General features: G+C 38.7%; 1 protein-coding gene across 1 annotated transcript in view; it reads right to left on the bottom strand.

The window, feature by feature from the left end:
* The window catches only part of APOO (apolipoprotein O), a 53,620-nt gene that overhangs the window by 12,105 nt on the left and 20,800 nt on the right, over positions 1-20,715 (bottom strand). Inside the window, exons 2-7 of the mRNA XM_061407839.1 lie at positions 16,930-17,037; positions 15,639-15,758; positions 13,084-13,138; positions 10,307-10,402; positions 5,474-5,565; positions 2,025-2,105 (exon numbers count right to left, since the gene is read on the bottom strand). Of these exons, the coding sequence (XP_061263823.1) occupies positions 2,025-2,105; positions 5,474-5,565; positions 10,307-10,402; positions 13,084-13,138; positions 15,639-15,758; positions 16,930-17,037 (552 nt within the window). The remainder of the gene's footprint in view (positions 1-2,024; positions 2,106-5,473; positions 5,566-10,306; positions 10,403-13,083; positions 13,139-15,638; positions 15,759-16,929; positions 17,038-20,715) is intronic.

Here is a 20,715-nt window from a genome sequence, read left to right as displayed (position 1 = left end):
AACACAATGGCCACAAATTTCTTTTGACTATTTACAACCAAAAGTATGTATATCTGTTACATGATTGTAGTACAAACAATTATGAATCAGACTGCACTGAATTTGAGACTGGTAATTGAAGCCTGACTTGAAAACCAATTTCTAAACATGCTAAGAAACAAACAAAAATCTCCTCCACAAAGTGTTCCCCAATTTCTTTCAAAGAGTTCCTGAGCTCCAAAAGATTCCTGTTTCAGGGTAGCTTAAATCTTTACTCTCAGTAGTAAAGAAAAAACAAACAAAAAATACTGAAACCCACAAAGTCCAACAAGGCGGGGGGCAGGGAAATCAATAAAAAACAAAAGCATTTCACTATCAAAAATAATTCCCCAAATCTAAGTACATCAAATCTTGAATTAATAGGGCCTTCTGATATTTTTCACTTAGAACTTGTGCTAAATGTTTAAGTTGTCAATATCCATTTTATTAGCTTCTAGTCACGACAGATAGCTGTCAGGAGAACTGTGCTTGAGAGTAAATGAGTGGAACTCTCAGTGATGCTCAAGAGGGCAAGGGCACAGACAGGAGACCAGAGAAGATATATAGACCAACCTCAGACTAATTAGGCATCTTTACTACCTCACTCCCCATATCCAGCGTTTTCAAACAGCCATAAAGTGCTGGCCTGTTCAGCTTGCATTCCAACCACAGTCCGGTTGGTGAGCACGTGTCTGCCTGACACCACAGTGAACGCTCAGACTCCCAGGGGACAACCCCCCCTCACCATGGCTTTTGTGTGCATTAGTTCTGTACTGACACCACAGCGAGCACGCAGAACTGAGGTGGAGTTTCATTTTCCACATTTCTTTCTAAGGCTGTGTGTGTATAGCTTTCCTGACAGTCTACTTCCTTTCTCATATTAAACTCAGTGTGGACTTAAGGAATTTTTTTAACAGGAAAGAGAGCTTCCAAAGAAAATGTCAGAGAAATGAAAATAAAACTATGAGTGTTTATTCTTTAAGATGGATTGCCAAAGGGCACTTGATATTAATATACAACTTCCTACTCAAGAGCTAGCTGGTTTTAAACAGGCTCAATAGAGGTTAATTCCTTTAGAAATCACCAGTACAAAACCTAGTCTTAAGATTTCACTGGAAGAGTATTTATGTAACTAATGAGAAGGGCTTATAATTTATTCTACAATGTTACTTTCAAGTTCCAGTTCAAATTCCTGGACTTTGAGAAAGGTATTTATATTTTTTTAAAAGAGTACTTTGATTTGAGATGACCAGAATCAAGTGTTCTATGATAAGGTATGTTAATAATAAGAACCCTAATTCTTCCTCATTGAGCTGTGCCTCTGAGTGCTCAGAGAAGACATGATGCCTTGTTCTACACTTACTCTTCCTTATCAGAGCAGAGAGAACGTTCCAGCAAACATGGGCAACATATATCAGCTAAGTGGCTGTGAGAAGAGACAAAAAAATAGCATGTCCTTATAATTCCACAACCTCTTCCCCTCTGATGCTCGCCTACGAGTCAGTAGAGTGGCCTGTAACTGGTGGCTGGGCCCCCATATGCTGTTAACTGGGCCCAGAGGCTAGGGGATGAACAGATACAGTACTGATAAAGCAAAGAATGGAGCCTATGATGAGTGAAACAGCAAGAGGAGAAGTCTCGGCTATTCATCTTCTGCTGGGAACATACCCTGTTTCCATCTATTCTAGTTTTGATAAAACTTTCAGATAATATGCAACACTCTGAACAAATTGTAAATACACAGAGCGGAAATTATGGTCTAAGACTGAAGTGGAATGCATTCTATGATCCCTTCTTATATTCAGCCCGGCTAAAAACAATCAAATGCATAGAAGTTCTATTGCTCCTCCAATAAAGGCCACCCGAGAAGAATCTGAGCCACAGGCATAAGGAAATACAAACACAAAAAGCAGGAGCAAGCAACAGGGTTATTAAGAATTTTATAAAACCTGAGAGAAACCACACATTTAAACTGAAAGGAAGATAATGAAAAAGATCTTTCTCACCTTTTGAAAGTTCTCCTTCCACAAATCTTCTACGACAATGTATCCTCGTAAACCCCAGTCATACAATTTCTCTCCACTGACCTTGAAATAAAATATAAAAGATCCATTGCTATTTCATATATGAAGTGGTAAGGAAGAGAATTTATTGCTTTCTTTTGTCCCATTTCCAAAACAAGTGTATTTAAGCAGACAACTACCACAGGAATCTTGATTGAACATACCCATTAAAACTATATAATGTAAGCAAATAAAAGATAGCAAGAATGATGGGGTAAGAAGAAAAAATAGTTTGCCCATGTATAGCTACTGTTTAAAATAATGTGCCATAAATTATAGGTGTATATTTCAACCTTTCACAATTTCAAGGGAAAAAATGCTGATATGAGAAATTCCTAAAAAATCAGATAAGAAAGAAGGCTTCTACCTATCACATCTAGCATGTAACAGCCAACCAAGTCTGAAACTCAAGATGAAAATCATTCATTCATTTTAGGGGCTAGGTAAAAAAACAAGTGAGCCCAGTAAAGACGGTCAGTCTTCCCAGATCCCTCAAAACATAAAAGTCTTTGAGTTTCTATAGGACTTTTGCTGTCTGCTCCAAAATCCTTTCTACAACATGCAGAAAGGTAGGGTCCAGGGTCAGAGAACATTTTGGGGTAAGTGAGCTCCCTACCTTAAAAGGTGCTGATCCACCTTTGGCCTGCTGACTTCAATTACTGGAAACTTTTTAAAAAAATATTGAGCTTTCTTAAAAAGAAACTTCCAATAATTTGCATTCATTGGTCCTATTTATGACAATATTGATTAGTCTTCTACGTGAAACTACTTTGATTTTTTGAAAGCAGTTATTATTCTCTTCCGAATTTTTATAATCTCTATATACCATTTGTCTCTATATACCATTTTACTTTACCAAGCACATTCACATGATTTATCTCTATTCTATATAACAATCCTATATGGTAAGTAGGCAAAGATTATTAGGATATATTCAGAGGCCAAATGACTCATCCAAGGTCACAATGCTAGTAATTCCAGCCTTTGGCTGCAACATACTGGTTTCTTACAAGTTACATTCTTCCAGTTGTGCCAACTGTTCTTAAAATATGATATGATGTGATTCTCAGACTCATTGGTAGATGTAACAAGCATTTACTATCAGTATGGCACTGTTCTCAGTGTTTTAAATTTCTGAGAGAAAAATAATATTCACCCACCACTTTCAGAGTTTTCTGACAATATTTCAAACACTACTGAACAGAAAACAAAACTTTAAAAGTGATTAAGTGGCTTGTCCAAGGTCATGGCATTCATTAGGAGGGAAAAAAAGAGGAAGTAGAAAAGAAACTGTGAAATAGGAACTAATTCTCTTTTGATCACTGATGTTTGTTTTGTTTTATTGTGCAAAATACACATAATATAAAATTTACCATTTTAACCACTTTTAGGTGTACAATTCAGTGGTAATTACATTCACAATGTTATGTGACCATCACCACCACTATTTTCAGAACTTTTTCATCATTCCAAACAGATCACTAATGTTTTATATCTAGTGAAAACAGTTAATTGCTTTGTTCTGGCTTACTCTAGGTACAAAAAAAAAGACAAAACTCTTTCCCACTGACTTTAAAAATAAATTAGAATACAACTCAGATTTGTAGGCTACTATCTTGGTTGTGAATACAAAAAATTCTTTTGCAATGCATGCTGTGGCATGGAAGATTAAAAAAAAGACCTCTACTCAGAGGGCTACTACATATGCTTCTCAACCACCAGCCAATTTACTATTTAAACCATAACAGACTGAGATGATGTTTGATTATTTTTGTGATCTAGGGCAGGCAGACATGATTCACTGTTCCAGAGCTGGGACTGAAGCAGACAGAGGATCAGTAACTGCCTCCAGGACTGCTATAAACAACGCCAAACCCATGTTATAAAGATTGTACTGGTATTTGCCACCAAAGCCAACAATTTCCCACAGCTGGATCCACTGGGCTCCCACCTACAACTGGAGCACCATCCAGGAATCTAGACTTGATGATATTGTAAGGACTCCAGGGGGCACAGTGTCTGGACGGACTGGCTCAGAGCTTCAGGAACTAGTTCTGGTGATGGCACTGCTCTTCTTCCTAGAAACCAGTCTCAGTGTGATATGGCAGTTCTAGCAAATGAATCCCCATCTCCAAAAGCTACCTAGGATCTCAAAACTTTAAGTCGGCCTCGTTCTTGCCAGTTTTCCAAGGGATTTCATGTGTACAGTCCCTCCGAGTCCAGACACCACTGCCCTGAGGGAGTCTAGTCTTTATCAGTGGTTCTCAAATATTATGGGCTTGCAAAAACCCTACAGAGGGCCTGCTAAAACACAGACTGCTGGCCCTAACTCTCAGTGTCTAAGTCAACAGGTCTGGGTTGGGGCCTGAAAACCTGCATTTCTAATAAGTTCCCAGGTGATCCTGATCCCACTGATCCAGGGACTACAGTCTGAGAACTGCTGGTCCAGCTGTTATGGACTGAACTGTGTCCCCCAAAACTCATGTGTTGAAGCCCTAACCCACAATGTGACTGTTTGGAGAAAGGGCCTTTAAAGAGGTAATTAAGGTCAAGTGAAGTCATAAGGGTGGAGCTCTAATCCACTGGTGTCATTATAAGACAAGGATGACACATCAGGAAAGTGTGTATACAGTGACAAGGCTACACGAGGACACGGAGAAGGTGGCCATCTGCAAGTCAAGGAGAGAGGCCTCAGGAGAAACCAACCTTGCTCACACCTTGCTCTTGGGCTTCCAGCCTTCAGAACTGTGAGAAAATAAATTTCCATTATTTAAGCCTCACAGGCTTGGTATTTTGTCATGGCAGCTTGAGCTGATGAAGGCATCAGCTGTACTCGTGTCTCGGCCACTATGTTCTACCTGCCAGGATGCCATCAAGCTGAGGCCTCAAGGGTAAGAAAGGATCAGCCAACTGACAGCCCTAAAAAGGGCATTCCCAACAGAGCGAACTGCACTCCCTGAAGTCCCCAGCAAGGAAAGTGAGGCTGGCACCAGACGAGGGGGAAGGCGCAGAGGGCCAGAGCACAAGGCCCATGCCTACAATGCCAGGGAAGGCAGGCTATGACCAGGTACGCCCAACCTGAGAATGATCTGTAAACACCAACTCTGGAATTTGAGTCTCTAGGCTCCCATGTAATTATGCAAAAAAGGTATATTAAATTTTCTTTGATTAATACTCAAATTAGCTTGTCTTCTCTGAATACTGACATTGAAAGGAGGGCCAGAACTGAGGAGAAAACCATTTAAATTTGCTGCAAAACCATTTAAATCTATATGTGCAAAGAAATTTTACTCTGGTATTATAAAGTCTGCAAAATAAAATTAAATGAAGCAGTAAACCCATACATACACGAGCAAGAACAAGGGACATGCAAGCTTACTGATATAACTTACCTGGACAAATACAATGGCTTGTTGTGGATAATAAAGAGAGGCGGCTAATCCCATGAAACCAGGTGGATATACCAGCTTCTTTATCTTTGAACCTATTAAATAAAAGGTTGTGGACACCATCAGAAGATTTATTATCTCTATCATCACAGTTTGCCTTATACATCTAACACTGTGTAAGACTCCTTCACACCATGCCAGTGCCAAATTGCTGTGGTTAGGGCATCTCTCCAGACAAAATCAGACAAAATCTTAAAAGGGGCACAAGGTACCTCTACAGAAATGCCATGGATTTGCTGCTGAGAGCCAAGACAGCTGGTGTAACAGCATGTGTGTGTTAGTGGAGAGAGTCCAGCCTCACTCAGGTGGGCATTGTCACCACTCTCCTTTAAGGTCAGTTCCCTCTCAGCTCACCCAGAGAGAGAACCTGCTTCTCAACAAGTCCCATCTATGTGTAAAAAGTTCTTATTAGAGTTTCAATCGCCTTGCTCTTAAATATGACTGTACAACAGAGGAAAGGTGAAGAAAGCTCACAACATAAAAGAGGACATCAAGACAAGAAAGACAGAAAAATGACCAAAGGAAAAATAACTTAAAACCAAATCAAACTTGTTGTTAGGTATCATCAATAAATTTAAGGAGCTACTGCATTAAAAGAAAAATGAGCTTTGTGAAACACAACAGAAAAGAGCTGTTGGAAATGACCAAAGTAAAATAATTCAAAAGAAGAAAATACTCAAGAATACATAAGAGGAATCTGATAGGGGCTCCCCAGAGGGCTGAGTGGTAAAGAATCTGCCTGCCAGTGCAGGAGACGCAAGTTCGATCCCTGGGTTGGGAAGATCCCCTGGAGAAGGAAATGGCAATCCACTCCAATATTCTTTCCTGGGAAATCCCATGGACAGAGGAGCCTGGTGGGATACAGTCCATGGGATTGCGAAGAGTTGGACACAGCTGAGCAACTGAGCACTGTGCACAGAGAAAGCTGATAGGCAGCTGCTCTTGAGTTTCTAGCTCCAACTGGTGCACACAATGACCTGGGGGTCCTAGAAGTTCTGGAAGGAAGTACAATCCCCTGCTTCCCTGCCTGTTTCCACCCCCACACTTCCCAAGAAGCCAGTGATGTAGACTGCAACTGTCAGCATGGCCAGAGGGAGCCTCCAGAAGGCAACAACAAAGGGCAACAACCACCTGCCCTCCTTGAGTGGCCTGGCTGGGCCTACTTCCTCTGAATAATCATCCATTCATCTCTCTTCCAGAGAGATACCTCTTGTTCTCACCACAGTCCTGGCCACCCTCATCACCATTATCTGCTAAATGCCCAAGAAACCTATCCGTATGATCCAGCAATCCCTCTTCCGGGTGTATATCCAAAGGAAACGAAGTCAGTAACCTGAAATACCTCACGTTCATTGCAGCATTATTCACAATAGTGAATGAAAACAAACTAAATGTCTGGAGTGGAGGAATGGATAAAGAAACTATGGTCTACATTTGCAATGGAATATTATTAAGCCTTTAAAAATAAGGACATTCTACCATGTGCAAAAATATGGATGAACCTAGAGGACATTATGCTAAGTGAAATAATTCAGACAGAGAAAGAAAAAACAGCACATGATTTCACTGATATGTAGAAGCTAAAAAAGTCAAATATGCAGAAGCAAAGAGTAGAAGGGTGGCTATCAAGAGTAGGGAGGTGGGAGAAATGTGGAGATATTGATCAAAGGATACAAAGATGCAGTTATGTAGGATGAGTAAGTCTAGAGATCTAATGTGCAGTATGAGAACTACAGTCAATAATACTGAACCCTGGACATTTACTGAGAGGAGATTTCAGGTGCTCTCATCACAAAAAAGGTAACTATGTGAGAAGATATATTAATTAGCTCCACTCCAGTAATCATTTCACTATTTATACACATATGTTGTTGCTGCTGCTGTTCAGTCGCCCAGCTGTGTCAGACTCTTTGCTACCCCATGGACTGCAACACACCAGGCCACTCTGTCCCTCACCATCTTCTGAAATTTGCCCAAGTTCATGTCCATTGCATTGGTGATGCCATGCAGCCATCTCATCCTCTGACACCCTCTTCTCCTTCTGCCCTCAATCTTTTCCAGCATCAGGGACTTTTCCAATGAGTCAGCTGTTCTCATCAGATGACCAAAATACTGGAGTTTCAACTTTAGCATCAGTCCTTCCAGCAAGTATTCAGGGTTGATTTCCCTTAAGATTGACTGGTTTGATCTCCTTGCTGTCCAAGGGACTCTCAGGAATCTTCTCCAGCATCACAGTTCGAAGGTGTCAATTCTTCAGTGCTCTGTCTTCTTTACAGTCCAGCTCTCACAACCGTACATGACCACTGGGAAGACTATAGCCTCCACTATACGGACTTTGTCAGTAATGTCTCTGCTTTTCAGCACACTGTCTAGGTATGTCATAGCTTTCCTGCCAAGAAGCAACCGTCTTCTGATTTCATGGCTGCAGTCACCATCCACAGTGATTTTGGAGCCCAGGAGGAAATCTGTCACTACTTCCACCTTTCCCCCCTCTATCTGCCATGAAGTAATGGGGCCAGATGCCATGATCTTAGTTTTTTTAAATACTTAGTTTTAAGCTGGCTCTTTCACTCTCCTCCTTCACCCTTATCAAGAGGTTCTTTAGTTCCTCTTTGCTTTCTGCCATTAGAGTGGGATCATCCACATATCTGAGGCTGTTGATGTTTCTCCCACCTATCTTGATTCCAGGCTGTAACTCATCCAGCCTGGCATTTCTCATAATGTGCTCAGTGTATAAACAAATAGGGTGACAGCAGACAGCCCTGTCATATACATATACACATATCAAAACATCACTTTGTATACCTTAAATACATATATATTTTTATTATAATTTTTCTACTTTAAGTACAACATACTCTATAATAATTAATATTACTTTACAAAATGGGGAGGGGGGAAATTATGCTTGAAAGGATAAACAATTGCCTAGCATTTTAGAGATATTTACTATCAAAATAAAAGTCCTAATTATAAATGAAACCTGTCTATTGAGTTGTCAAGCCTTGGTTAATTTGTATACAAGCAATTCATACAACTGTGTGTACTTAAGGAAAAAAAACTGAATTTCTTTATTAAAAAATAAAATAAAATTATATTAAGATAAATACAATGTTTGAAAAAAGAAAGAAAAGAAATCCTACCAGGACAGACTTAGCCCATCATACTGCTGCCAGCATCTACCTAAAGGGGCCTGCAAATCACTCTGACCACCCTCCCACTCATTTTGCTTAGGAACCCCCACCCAGGCTCCTATATCCCAGCACCCATGGGAAAAGATCTATTGTACAGTATGTGTGTATGTGTACTTTTCTGGAAAAGAATTAAGGTTTTAAAGTATTTTAATACAACTAGAGCTCTCTCAGGAAAAGGGAGAGGGGAACAACTAAACAAACAAGCAAATAAAGACAAAGGCAAAGGACAGCAGCAGATGTCCTTCTGTTGCTGATCTGCTCAGGGGAGCACAGTTCCCGGTCATCCTCAGGACGGTCAGCCCAGTGGATGTGCGGAGGATGAACACAGTGCAGAGCGCATGCATGGCACAGGGAGCTGTAAAACTGTTCCATGTGCTCTCCCCACGGAGAGGGAAGGAGGAAGCTAATCTCACTTGATTCCACATTCCTGGCTCCCTAACAGCCAGTCAACATTCCAACACCCTGGCCTTGGGATCTCCATAAATTCTAAACACTATCTAAATAAGATAGGAATGCTTTTTTGGACAGCTTTACAGAAGGAGGGGAAAGAAGTTTGGGACAAAAAGCTGATTCAACTATTGCCCAAGTCGATTAGCAAAAATAAACTCTGCTTTTAATTCTTATATATTCTGCACCAAATGGGAGGAGGACACAGGAACTACAACAGGACCGCACTCTTCCGTATTGTAAAAGAACAGTTAAGGCAGGTATAGAAAGGTTCTTAATACTGAGAAACAGTTATCAAACTAGTCTCTATAGTCATCTCTTATTGGAACCTGATTACAGGCTTCATAATCTTTCTAATTTAGAAAATTTTGTAATCTGAATTTTATAACTAGTGAAACTTCCAAGTAGTTCATAACAAATTCATCTCATTACGGTAAAGTATTTTATCATCCTGTATTTCCTATAAATACTTTGTAATCCAGTAGTAAGATGTAGTAATATCTCTAAGTTGATATTTGTTAGCTTCTAACTTTAAGTATTTTAAAAGATTTTTTTTATCATCACTGACTGAAGCTATAAGACATCAAGAAATTATAAGCTCTCTATGAAATCACTGTACTGTGATTAATAGCCTGACTTGTTTTACTTTCTAATCTTTTATATTACAAAAAAATACTACAGTGCACAACCTTGAACATATGCCATTCTACATGTGTACAATAACATTTAAGAGGTAAACTGCCAGAATTCCAACCAATTAGCCTGATCTTAATAGTGAAATATTTAGAAACAGTTTCTCAGGTGTGACAGGTCTTAGTTAACAAAAGTTCACTTTCTGTACTGAAGAGCAACAGGAATTTGACCAAGTAAATGAAGTAAATGTGCCTATGAAGGATAACTAACTTATTTAAATCAAAAGTACATAACTTTTTTCATTTTTTTTTACAATTTCTATATATGTTTAAAATCAAATATACTGGAGAAAATAATGATATCAATTATACACCAAGAAGGCTATATGCAGAAGCCAACTCATTATTCCAAAAACTGATAAATGAAAACAAAGAACCAAACATATATCTTATCTCTGATTTATGAATTTTTTTCTTAAAAAAAACTACAAAATTGTACCTACCTCTAGCCAAAACGAGTCCAACAACTCCAGCAAAACCAATAACACCAAGTCTTGGAAAAAATCCAGGAGGTGCATTTTGGAGATATTCATAGCTGTCTACAATAGAATCAGACCAGAAAATAGTACCATAAATTGCTCATTAATAAATAAAACACACACACCAAGTGTATTTCAATTAAAAATAAATAAAAATAAACAAAAAGAACAAAACAGTAAGTCATATATAAAAGTATATGTAGTATCAAATACTTTTCAAATAATGTAGTCTGCTGTTAATATGCTTCAACAAGTTCTTTTTATGTGAGAGATAAACATGATTTACTAGTTACATAGTAAGTATCCAATTCTCAAACACTTTTTAGTCTGATGATAATCTGGCAGTAACATTAGATTATCTTCATAATTCTTGAAGGCAACAGATCTGAATCAATTATTTATAAAGGGAGAAATACAACTACAGGAATCTCTCGCTATTCAAACACAGGATCAGAATAAACTTGGATAAATCTTTGGACAGATGTGTCACTGTCTGAAGCTTTGTTGATTGCTCTCTAAAACTCAGAAGCCAAATATATCAGACTCAGGGGGAAAAAAAACATATCTTTTGCCATCTGAATTCATTATTCAGACTCAAGAAATGAAAAATCTAAACACTGAAGGAAACTTGTAGCGCAAGTACATGCGGGAAATAGTCACTGTTGATAGATAAATACAAACAAATGCAACATGTGAGCCTACTTGCCACGCCTGAACATGCCTGATGACCTCATTTGCACGATGCCTCCTCAGAACTCCTTCCCTGACTGCTTCCATCTCCCCAATCTCTGTTAAACTAGTCTCCTTCCTCTGTACCTTCGATGGTGGTCTACGAATGCCTCTGTATTTGAGATAGTATTGGACACTTTATTATATGCACCTCAGTGGTTGTGACCACTGTCTTCCTCAGCCTCTCTCTTCAATGCCTGCCATGGTGGTGACTTAACAAATGAAAGTGGAACCAAACTAACTGGAATACTCTGTAATTCTCTCCTCCAGATAAGACTAGACACATGCCAGTTTTCCTTTCCTTGGGTTCTTTGGGAACTGTGGTGATCATTTTAAATACTGCTATAGGGTTTGTGCTGCTGCTAAGTCACTTCAGTCGTGTCTGACTCTGTGTGACCCCATAGACGGCAGCCCACCAGGCTCCCCCGTCCCTGGGATTCTCCAGGCAAGAACACTGGAGTGGGTTGCCGTTTCCTTCTCCAATGCATGAAAATGCAAAGTAAAAGTGAAGTCGCTCAGTCATGTCTGACTCTTCGTGACCCCATGGACTGTAGCCTACCAGGCTCCTCCGTCCATGGAATTTTCCAGGCAAGAGTACTGGAGTGGGGTGCCACTGCCTTCTCCAATAGGGTTTGTGCTGTTTGCACCAATTCCTGTCTTGCCTTTAACCTGATTTTAACTTGCCTGGGTCATTTGAGGCAATTTTCTACTTCTCTTTATTTTTGCCTACCAGCATGTTATTTTCAACTGTAGCCATGAACACAGAGCAGGTGATAGGACACCCAGATCCCTTGGTGAGCTGAGCCAAAGCGGGAAAATCACAAAGAAATGGGACTCTAAGACTGCACTGAAGCTGAAGTCCAGCTTCTAGTTAACACATCTTGGCTGTGACTGCTGGGAAATGGAGTGGTTGCCTTGGCAGACAACAACGCAACTCATAATGGAATGTTTCTTCTTAAGAGCCTTTGCGGTAACTGAGTCCAAGAGAAGAAAAAAAAGACTCATATTGCAAATACTGCTTACTTCTATGGGAAATGACAGGTGACAACAAAGAGATCACCTCAGTCACACAGAGATAAAAGATCAGGACATCTTTAGCTTCCTGAGGGAAAAAAAAGAAGGTAACAAAGTACCTAATTGCCAGAGTTGTTATGAGGATTCTATATCAATTAATACTTGCAAGTCACATAGATTAGCCCCTGATACTTAACAAGCACTGAATAACTGTTTTTAAAATTAAGATATTAATCCACATGAATAATTTAAAGAACTGGTAAGCCACTAATATGTCTATCTTCAAAGGAAGACTTTATTTATATGGTAGGTAGTCTCAGGGGTATTAGCACATCAATGCTCTGATGATCTTCACAGAGAAATAAATTGTACTCATGTTTATTCTGTCATGGAAACAAACACTTGTAAAAGAAGAGGATGATTGGTTTAGATGCCCAATAAAGGGAATGAAATATGATCAATGTCTATTAATTTCCTAATATTAGTTGAACACAAGACTGTGAAATCAGTTTATGGGTGTACGTGTTAAGTGAATGTGAAAAACAATTAAAGATGATAAAAAACAAATGAAAACATGTAAGAACACATGAATCATGCAATAAAGCCTTTCCTAGGCACACTAGCCTAGTTCCTTCCTGCATCTAGACTTCTATAACATGTGTTAATAGCCATGCCAATGAGCGATCCTGATTCCGAAAACCTATAGATGAGCTAGGACACTGCATCTAGAAACAGATTAAAAAAGAAAATCCAGTGTATCTGCACCTGCTAGGTCAACAATCCTAATGATCCTGAAGAGACTTACCTGAATGAGGACACTAGTTTCCTGAAATCTGATGGAAAAAAACAGATCCTCTTTCCAGAAATTTCCAAATAGCTCTAAAATTCTACATATAATTTTAAGGAATTCACAGATCCCCTGAAGTCCATCCACGGAATACCAGTTAAAACATCCAATGTCAAACAAACTGACTGTGCCTAATTAAAAATCAACTTACCTAAGCCCCACTGAACCAAACTTTGAATCTTGGGCTTATTTTGGGAGTACTTTTCCTAAAAAGATAAAAAAAAGAATGAATAGACTTTTTTGATTAGAAAGTAACAATAAATATGTATTTGTCTTTACTGAATAAATTATCATGTTATTAGCACTTCTTGAACAAAGGGATTTACTGTCTATCTGAGGGGTTTTGTGTTGTTTTTTTTGTTTTGTAATTTCCCGTTCACCACAAATTGCTTAGCAGAATGGCTTATTATTGCCACAGGAAGCAAAGATTTCAAATAGAGTGGTTTCAACAACCCAGCCTTTTTATTCTTCTACTGAAACTGAAGAGGATGAAAAACACTCAATCCCCTCGATAATTAAAGTGGAAATCCTTTCCCTGTGAGATTAAATCTTTAATATTAAGTCTATTTCCTGATTTGCCATGATTTTAGAGCCTGTATCTGAAAACTGCCCATTTGAAGCAGAAATGACCCAATTTAATGTGACAAAGGAGTCTATATCCAGATTTGGAGACACGTACCCCAATCTTGAGCAAATGAAGTATTAACATTCTCTTAATAATAAAAAGACTTTTTACATGAACATCAGATGATCCTAAAGAAAACTAGGAACTAGGCTAGAAAGTATCCACCTTCAAGAAGTCTACAGTAAAAAATGGAAAAAGAGATATGTGGGTATTAGAAGATACCAGAACCAGCTGCCACTTGGAAAATGATTTGTTTATTTTAATTCAATTCAAGTCAGAGCAAGTTATACTAATACTGTTAAATGGCCTTAAATAATAAATGCTGAATTTAGGGAGGACATAAAGGACATTTTAAAAAAAAATCGAGTACTGCTTCATTAAAATCCATTATTAGTTTTTTCTGCACATAAAAAAAGAAAAGCTACAGATCAATGTTTAGACTGACTGCCCACTTCTTCTGCTGCATAATCTGTTAACTATGAGGAAAAACTAAATCAGTTCTTAAGAATGAGAATCAGTTCTAATTTAAGAAAATTAAATTAGTTCTTAAAGAAAGGGACTAGAACTTGTAGGTCTGAAAATGGAATCAGGAATGAAAAGTACTTTCATTCACGAAGAGTTCAATCTACAGGAAACTAAAAACTAGTATAATCACAAAAAAGCTTTTTTACTTATAAGCAGTACAAATAAACATGTTGATTACTATTCTGTCAGGTTCAGAGGCATTTTGCTGCACTAAGCATCAAGCACAGACAAGAAAGTAAAAAACAAAAAGCAACCTTAGGTTGAAAGGTAAAGAGACAAAGTACTTTTAACCACAAAAAAAAAAAAAAAAAGAGCAAGAGAGAAATAATAGTAGTCATGCAGTCATGCCTACATGGTACAAAAATATTTGCAAATGTGCTGACCTTATCTTAACCACCAGCAGATGGTTTAAAAATCTTCTAGAACAAGAGAATAAAGTCTAAATGTGTTACAGCACATTATGTGTAAAATCTTTAGGTATTTCATAACTCTATAATATGGTTATGATACTCTAGTATAATGACCTAATTTATGTTGCTGACAGGGTCTATGTTTACCATTTTCTTTCTAAATTGGTGAACAAAAGTTCAGCACTGGCACAGACAGTGGAAATTTAAAATTTTAAAAGATCTGGATGAAAACTGAGTTTATAAATCTCAATCAAAGTAAATCTAGACCACAGCATACACATCTACATTCTGTTACTTTGTCATCAATTTTCAAAATCAAGTATGGCAAATATATAGATCAAAGTCCACAAAAACATTCTGTAGACTGTAAGCTTCAGTTTCCAATGTTAAAAGCTGCAGATGTGCTTTCATGAACATAATGACGTATGTCTGATCTAAAACCTGAGCAGCACAAGTCAATCTGTAGATGCAGATCTTTGATCACTAGAGGAATCATTTCAGTACTCAAACATGTAATTCCACCCTCTTTTAGTTACCTACTCTCTTATTATTGCATTTGAAATGCTCTGTACCCATCGTGCTTAAAGTGGTACTGACTTATAGAATCTGTGAGGAGAGAAACTTCCTAACTTTAATATATATAAATGTTTGCAGTGTACCCTTTTCCTCCTACTAAAGTTCCAGTCCCAGTATCCTCCCTGGTGGACGATAATGTTTTCATAGCCATGACCAACAAGATAGGTACCATGGGGGAATTCCCTGCTGGTCCAGTGGTTAGGACTCAGACCTTTCACGGCTGTGGCTGGGGTTTAAGCTCTGGTTAGGGAACTAAAACATCCCGTAAGCCAAGCAGGCCTGGCCAAAAAAAAAAAGATAAGTACCATGGGCCTCTGCTCTCTAGGCAATGTGACACTCTCTGCCCAGTGGGAAGGAAATTCTCTCCGCAGCTATGGCAACAGCTGCCACCAAGAAGTTAGGGCTCTCTGCTCTCTTCCAGAGATGGCACTGATGAACATTTTTAAGGTGGGCACTCTTTAATGTGGGGCCCTTCGTTGTGCCTTTTTCTGAAAACTTAGAGCCAATATAGACTTTTCACTACTGACTCTAAACAGAAATGCATTCATTCTATTTTCAGAATAGCTGTACCTGACACCAACTTGTATATGGTTCGCAATAATGTCGGAGATGAGAGATGCTTTCTTCAAGTTGGGTCCTTGGTTCTTCCACATATTTAGACTGATGCTCAGGAACAGAGTAGAGTGAAAGCTGTAAAGATTGAAAAACAAAAAAGAAAAAAATGAAGAAGGGTAGACAGCAATGAAATAATAATCGTCAAATTTATAAGCACCGTATTTCTAGTAATTCATGAACGACAGTGACTAAGCATTACATGCACCCTGAACCTTGCTTTAGACCATCTTTGTACCATACTTACTCTTAATAAGGCCTAGGCCAAGAGAGCAGGGCTCTTCTGAGGTGTCGCAGCCTCCTCCGACCCTGCTTGTAGCAGACAAAGCAGCCCTCTTCACCCATTTTATATACTGGTATTTGTTATTTCACCTTAGATTTAGTTTGAAAAAAGGATTCTATTACTCTAAAGGGTGGGTGGTGGGGTAGGAAAAAAAGCTTGAGAGTAACTGAAGAGTCAGTCTAGATTTAGTTCTAGTCTAGTCTATTCTAGTCATCTTCTAACGATCAGTCTAACGCTAACGAAAGCAGGAGAGCAGGTTTGTTCCCCAGGCAGAGAGGAAATGTTTCAGAGCCACCACGGGCTGCCTGCTTTACCCTCAAAGATGCCACTGCCCCAAGGCCTGAAAAGAAGAGAGGAAAGGGCAAAAAAATAAGCTATTTAGCTTTATGTAAACACCATTCAAGTAACCCTGATCATGACTGAAGGTAGATCTTTATGATACTCTACTCAGAGTATTTTACTTTCAAAAGAAACCAAATAGCCAAAATAATCAGTGGGAAGTAGAGACAAAAAGGAATGTAAACAATGGAGAGATGATTTCCTATTTTATATATTCATATTTATTAAGCATCTACTTATAAGCCTCTAATCCAGCCAAGAAGCAGGATGAGCCCTGGTCTTTAATTGCTTAGGAGAGGAAAAAATGTGAATGTTTTCCTGGCTTAATAAGCAGTCTAGAAGCAGGAAGATCACTTAGAAGTGACTTGTGCTTACAATCTACTGGGATAGAGCAGTTTCCCCAGTAAAAATCTAAGAAATATTCCTTAATTATGCCCTTAGCTAAGTACCATTAATTAAAGTTGAAAAAGCCATAGTGTAGCAGCATCCCACATATAATAACAACTATAAGGAAATATATTTCCTCCTTTTAAATATCTTCCGAATTGTTATATCTTCCTGATAGTCAATTTGTATCCTTCCCAAAGTAACTCTATCAGATATTCAAAATAGATTACAACATATTACCTCATTAACCTTCACAGTATCTTTGTGAGGTGAGTCCTTTTTTGATGATGCATAGACCTTGAAGGTGAGCAGACTCAGGCTGGCCGGCCCCACGTACCTGTGAATTACCTGAAACACAGAAGCAATTTAAGCTTTCTCCCAATTCTCCAAACTGAAGGTGTGTAAGGTGGGCACACTTGCAACCTCAGCCACTTCTGCTCCAAAGGGCTTATTGTGCATTATGGGAAATAAATGTATTCTTGAAGTTTTATGGAAGTCAGAACCTAAAAAACATGTTCTCATGGACTCAAAATTCCAAGTCACCTTTACCTTCATTTCCAAAAGACAGTAGTTCCTGAGTTTTCTACTTAGCCTTTTAAGTAAAATAAAAGATACACTACACACACACACACACACCAATAACAGGGGAAGGAGTTTTTAATGATCTCACCAATTGATTCATTGAACAGAGTGAAGATCCTTTCTGTAATTCTAAGAATGAAATGTTCAGCAGCCCTTGCTTTCCATTCCTACCCAGAGCTGCTCTCCCCTAATCTCAGTTTCTGAACTCACACTCTTTCTGTGCCTTGCTCTCCCTGACCGGGTCACTCATGCCCATGGCTTCAACACAAAGCCAGTGACTCCCAGATATGCAACTCCAGGCCAGAGCTTTCTTCTGAGCTCCCAACTCACTTATCCTATTACTTCTGGACATTTCCACTTGCATGGGACACAAGCTCCCAACACCAAACACACCCAAAACCAGCTCATCAGGATCTTGACTGTGCCTCCAAGTCTATACGAGGCCTGATAGGTGAATGTGTGCTGTAGAATCAAGAAAAGTTTTTAAAAATAATACATTAAAAAAATTAATACAAAGCACCTGACCATCTTGAATCTTTCCACCAGAAATGCCCACTCTTCATCTACTTTTTCTCTCAGGAATGGTGCCACCCTCCAACTAGACAACACAATCAGAAACTCTAAGGTCATCTCCACACCCCCCATTCTATTGGTTATTAAGTCCTGTTAATTCTACCTGTTAAAAAGAACTTAATTTACTCTCTCCTCTTTTCTTCTCCCCTTGGGCCCTTGTTTCTTTTCTGGATTGTTTCAACAGCTTAATTCTAACTGTTCACCTGGCCCTCTGATGACTCAAACCACCGCACTGCAAAAGAATTATCTTTCTAAACTGCAAACCTGAGTTATCTTCTACCTGTATTTGAGATCCTTTGGTATTTATTACCTAGGACTTCTATGTGAGCCTAAGAGGCCCATTTATGATCTGACCCCAACCACCTTCTTAACTTCATCAGTCACTCTGCCTTTTCCCATAAAACTTGGACTCCTGCATTCTTCCCATGCTGTTTTCCAGCTTTATGGGTTCATTCATGCTGGTTCCTCCACCTAGAATGTTCTACACTTGCTTTGCTTTCTGTACAATTGCCCAGGAGCACAGAGGTTTATTGCTTTTCTTGTCTTATTTATCCATTTATTTATGTCTATGAAGTTTTGCCTCCCAAACTAGAAGCCCTTTCAGGATGGGGCTGTGTCTCACCCTGTATTCCTCATGCCTACAACCGTGCTTAACACATTAAAAATGCTCAAGAATAGTTTCTGCCTGCATGAAGGGACAGAACACAGGCAAAAAGTAAATGAGTGGTTGACCTGTTCTAACTACTCAGGCATGATTTTGCATCATGGAAATCCTATTCCTGAGACCTGCAATGCCTGTAATATGAAAGACTAGGCTACTCAGAAATACTCACAAAGCATATAGTGCTAGTTAAAACCTCAAAAGGTCTGTTGAAATTTACTTCTGGAGTCACACACACACACAAAAGGAAATTCCCATATTTCAGAAGCAAACAAAGAGCTGGAAGCTATTTTTTAAAAAAAGAAATGGTTATTACTTAAACTGGTTTAAAAATAATGACCACACCCCGAATCATCAAGTGGAATACTTGAAAGGTATTAATTTCCAGGCAATACTGCCACTAATTTCTTTTGCTTTCAGGATAAAGGTTAGTGAGCCACTGCTGACAGTATGCCCCTCCCCACTCCCCAGGAGATGGCCTATCAGGCTGCTGGTATCTAGAGGTGCCAACTCAGCACTCTCTGCCCTCTGGGTCTGTTCAGACTACTGACAACCCTGCTGATACTGGGGACTTTCCACTGAGCCAGCTGGCCGGCCCCACCCCGACTTTGTTCAATTCCCCTTCTTACCAGCCACAGTTGGTGCCTCATCCCTTTCCCACTTCCCCATCCAAGCATTCTGGGTTCATGCTGACCCCTATTTCCTCCTCATTTGATACAATGCCTTGTGTTGACCTTTTAAATTCTTGATTCCTGCTTTCAATCTTTAATCCTCCCTACTTTTCACATATTTCTTCTCACGGCCTTCTACTGTTTTAATTCAGATTTCTACTTTTATGCTCTTAATGATTAATCTCACTCACTTTCATCTTTTATTTTCAATCTCAACTCATTTACTTTTTAAATTTAACATTTTGCTGGAATTTATATGCATTTTTCCAGTTCTACTGAGAAGTAACTGGCACACATCGCTGCCTAAGTTTGTGTACAGCATGGTTAATTTACATATATTGCAAAACAATTACAAGTTCAGCTAATGTCTATCTTCTAATAAATGACAAAAAGAAAAAAATTTTCTCCTTGTGGTGAGAACTCTTAGGATTAACACTCTTAACAACTCTCGTATCTATTGTACACCACTGTAATCCCTAGCCACTGTGTTGTACCTCACATGCCTAGTACTTATTTACCTTATAGCCAAAGGTTTGTACCTTTTGACCACCTTCCTTCGATTCCCCCTCCTCCCATCCTCCACCTATCATAACCAGAATTCTGATCTCTTCTTCTATGAGTTAGGGTTTTTTAGATTCCATTTATAAGTGAGATCACATGATATTTGTCTTTCTGTCTTATATCACTTAGGATAACACCTTTAAGGTCCATCCGTGTTGTCACAAATGGTAGGATTTCATTTTTATGGCTGAACAATATTTCATTATATATATGTATGTGCGTGTGTGTACAATATACATACATTTCTTTATTTACTCATCTATCAATAGACGCCAGGACAAGGAAACAATCTTAAGTGTCTATTGATAGATGAGTAAATAAAGAAATGTATATATATTGTGTACACACACACATACATATATATAATGAAACCTTGTCCTGGCTATTATAAATAACTCTATGAACATGGGGGTGCAGATGCCTTTTTGAGTTTGTGTTTTTGTGTCTCTTGGATGTAGTCCTAGAAGTGGAATTGCTGGAGCACAATAGTTCTGCTGCTAGTCTTTTTTGAAGACTCTCTACACTGTTTTCCATAGTAGCCCTATCAATTTACAGTCCCACCAACAGTGTACAAGGGCTCCCTTTTCTCCACATCTATGCCAGCATTCATCTCGTCTTTTTCATGATGGCCATTGTAACAGGAGTGAGGTGATAGCTCATTGTGGTTTTAATTTGCATTTTCCTAATGACATGTGATGTTGAACATCCTTTTATGTATCTTCTGGCCTTTTGCATATCATATTTGGAGAAATGTCTATTCAGGTCTTTTGCCCATTTTTTAACTGGGTTATTTGGTTTTTTGTTACTGAGTTGTATGTGTTCTTTCTATGTATTAGATATCAATCCTTTATCAGATGCATGGTATGCAAACATTTTTTTCCATTTCATAGGCTGTCTTTTCACTTTGTTGATGGTGTTGTTTTTTTTTTTGCTGTGCAGCAGTTTTTGAGTTTGATGTAGTCTCACTTGTTTATTTTT

This window comes from Bos javanicus, chromosome X, assembly GCF_032452875.1.
Source record: "Bos javanicus breed banteng chromosome X, ARS-OSU_banteng_1.0, whole genome shotgun sequence".
NCBI lineage: Eukaryota > Metazoa > Chordata > Mammalia > Artiodactyla > Bovidae > Bos > Bos javanicus.
This window is presented reverse-complemented; position numbering and strand designations above follow the sequence as displayed.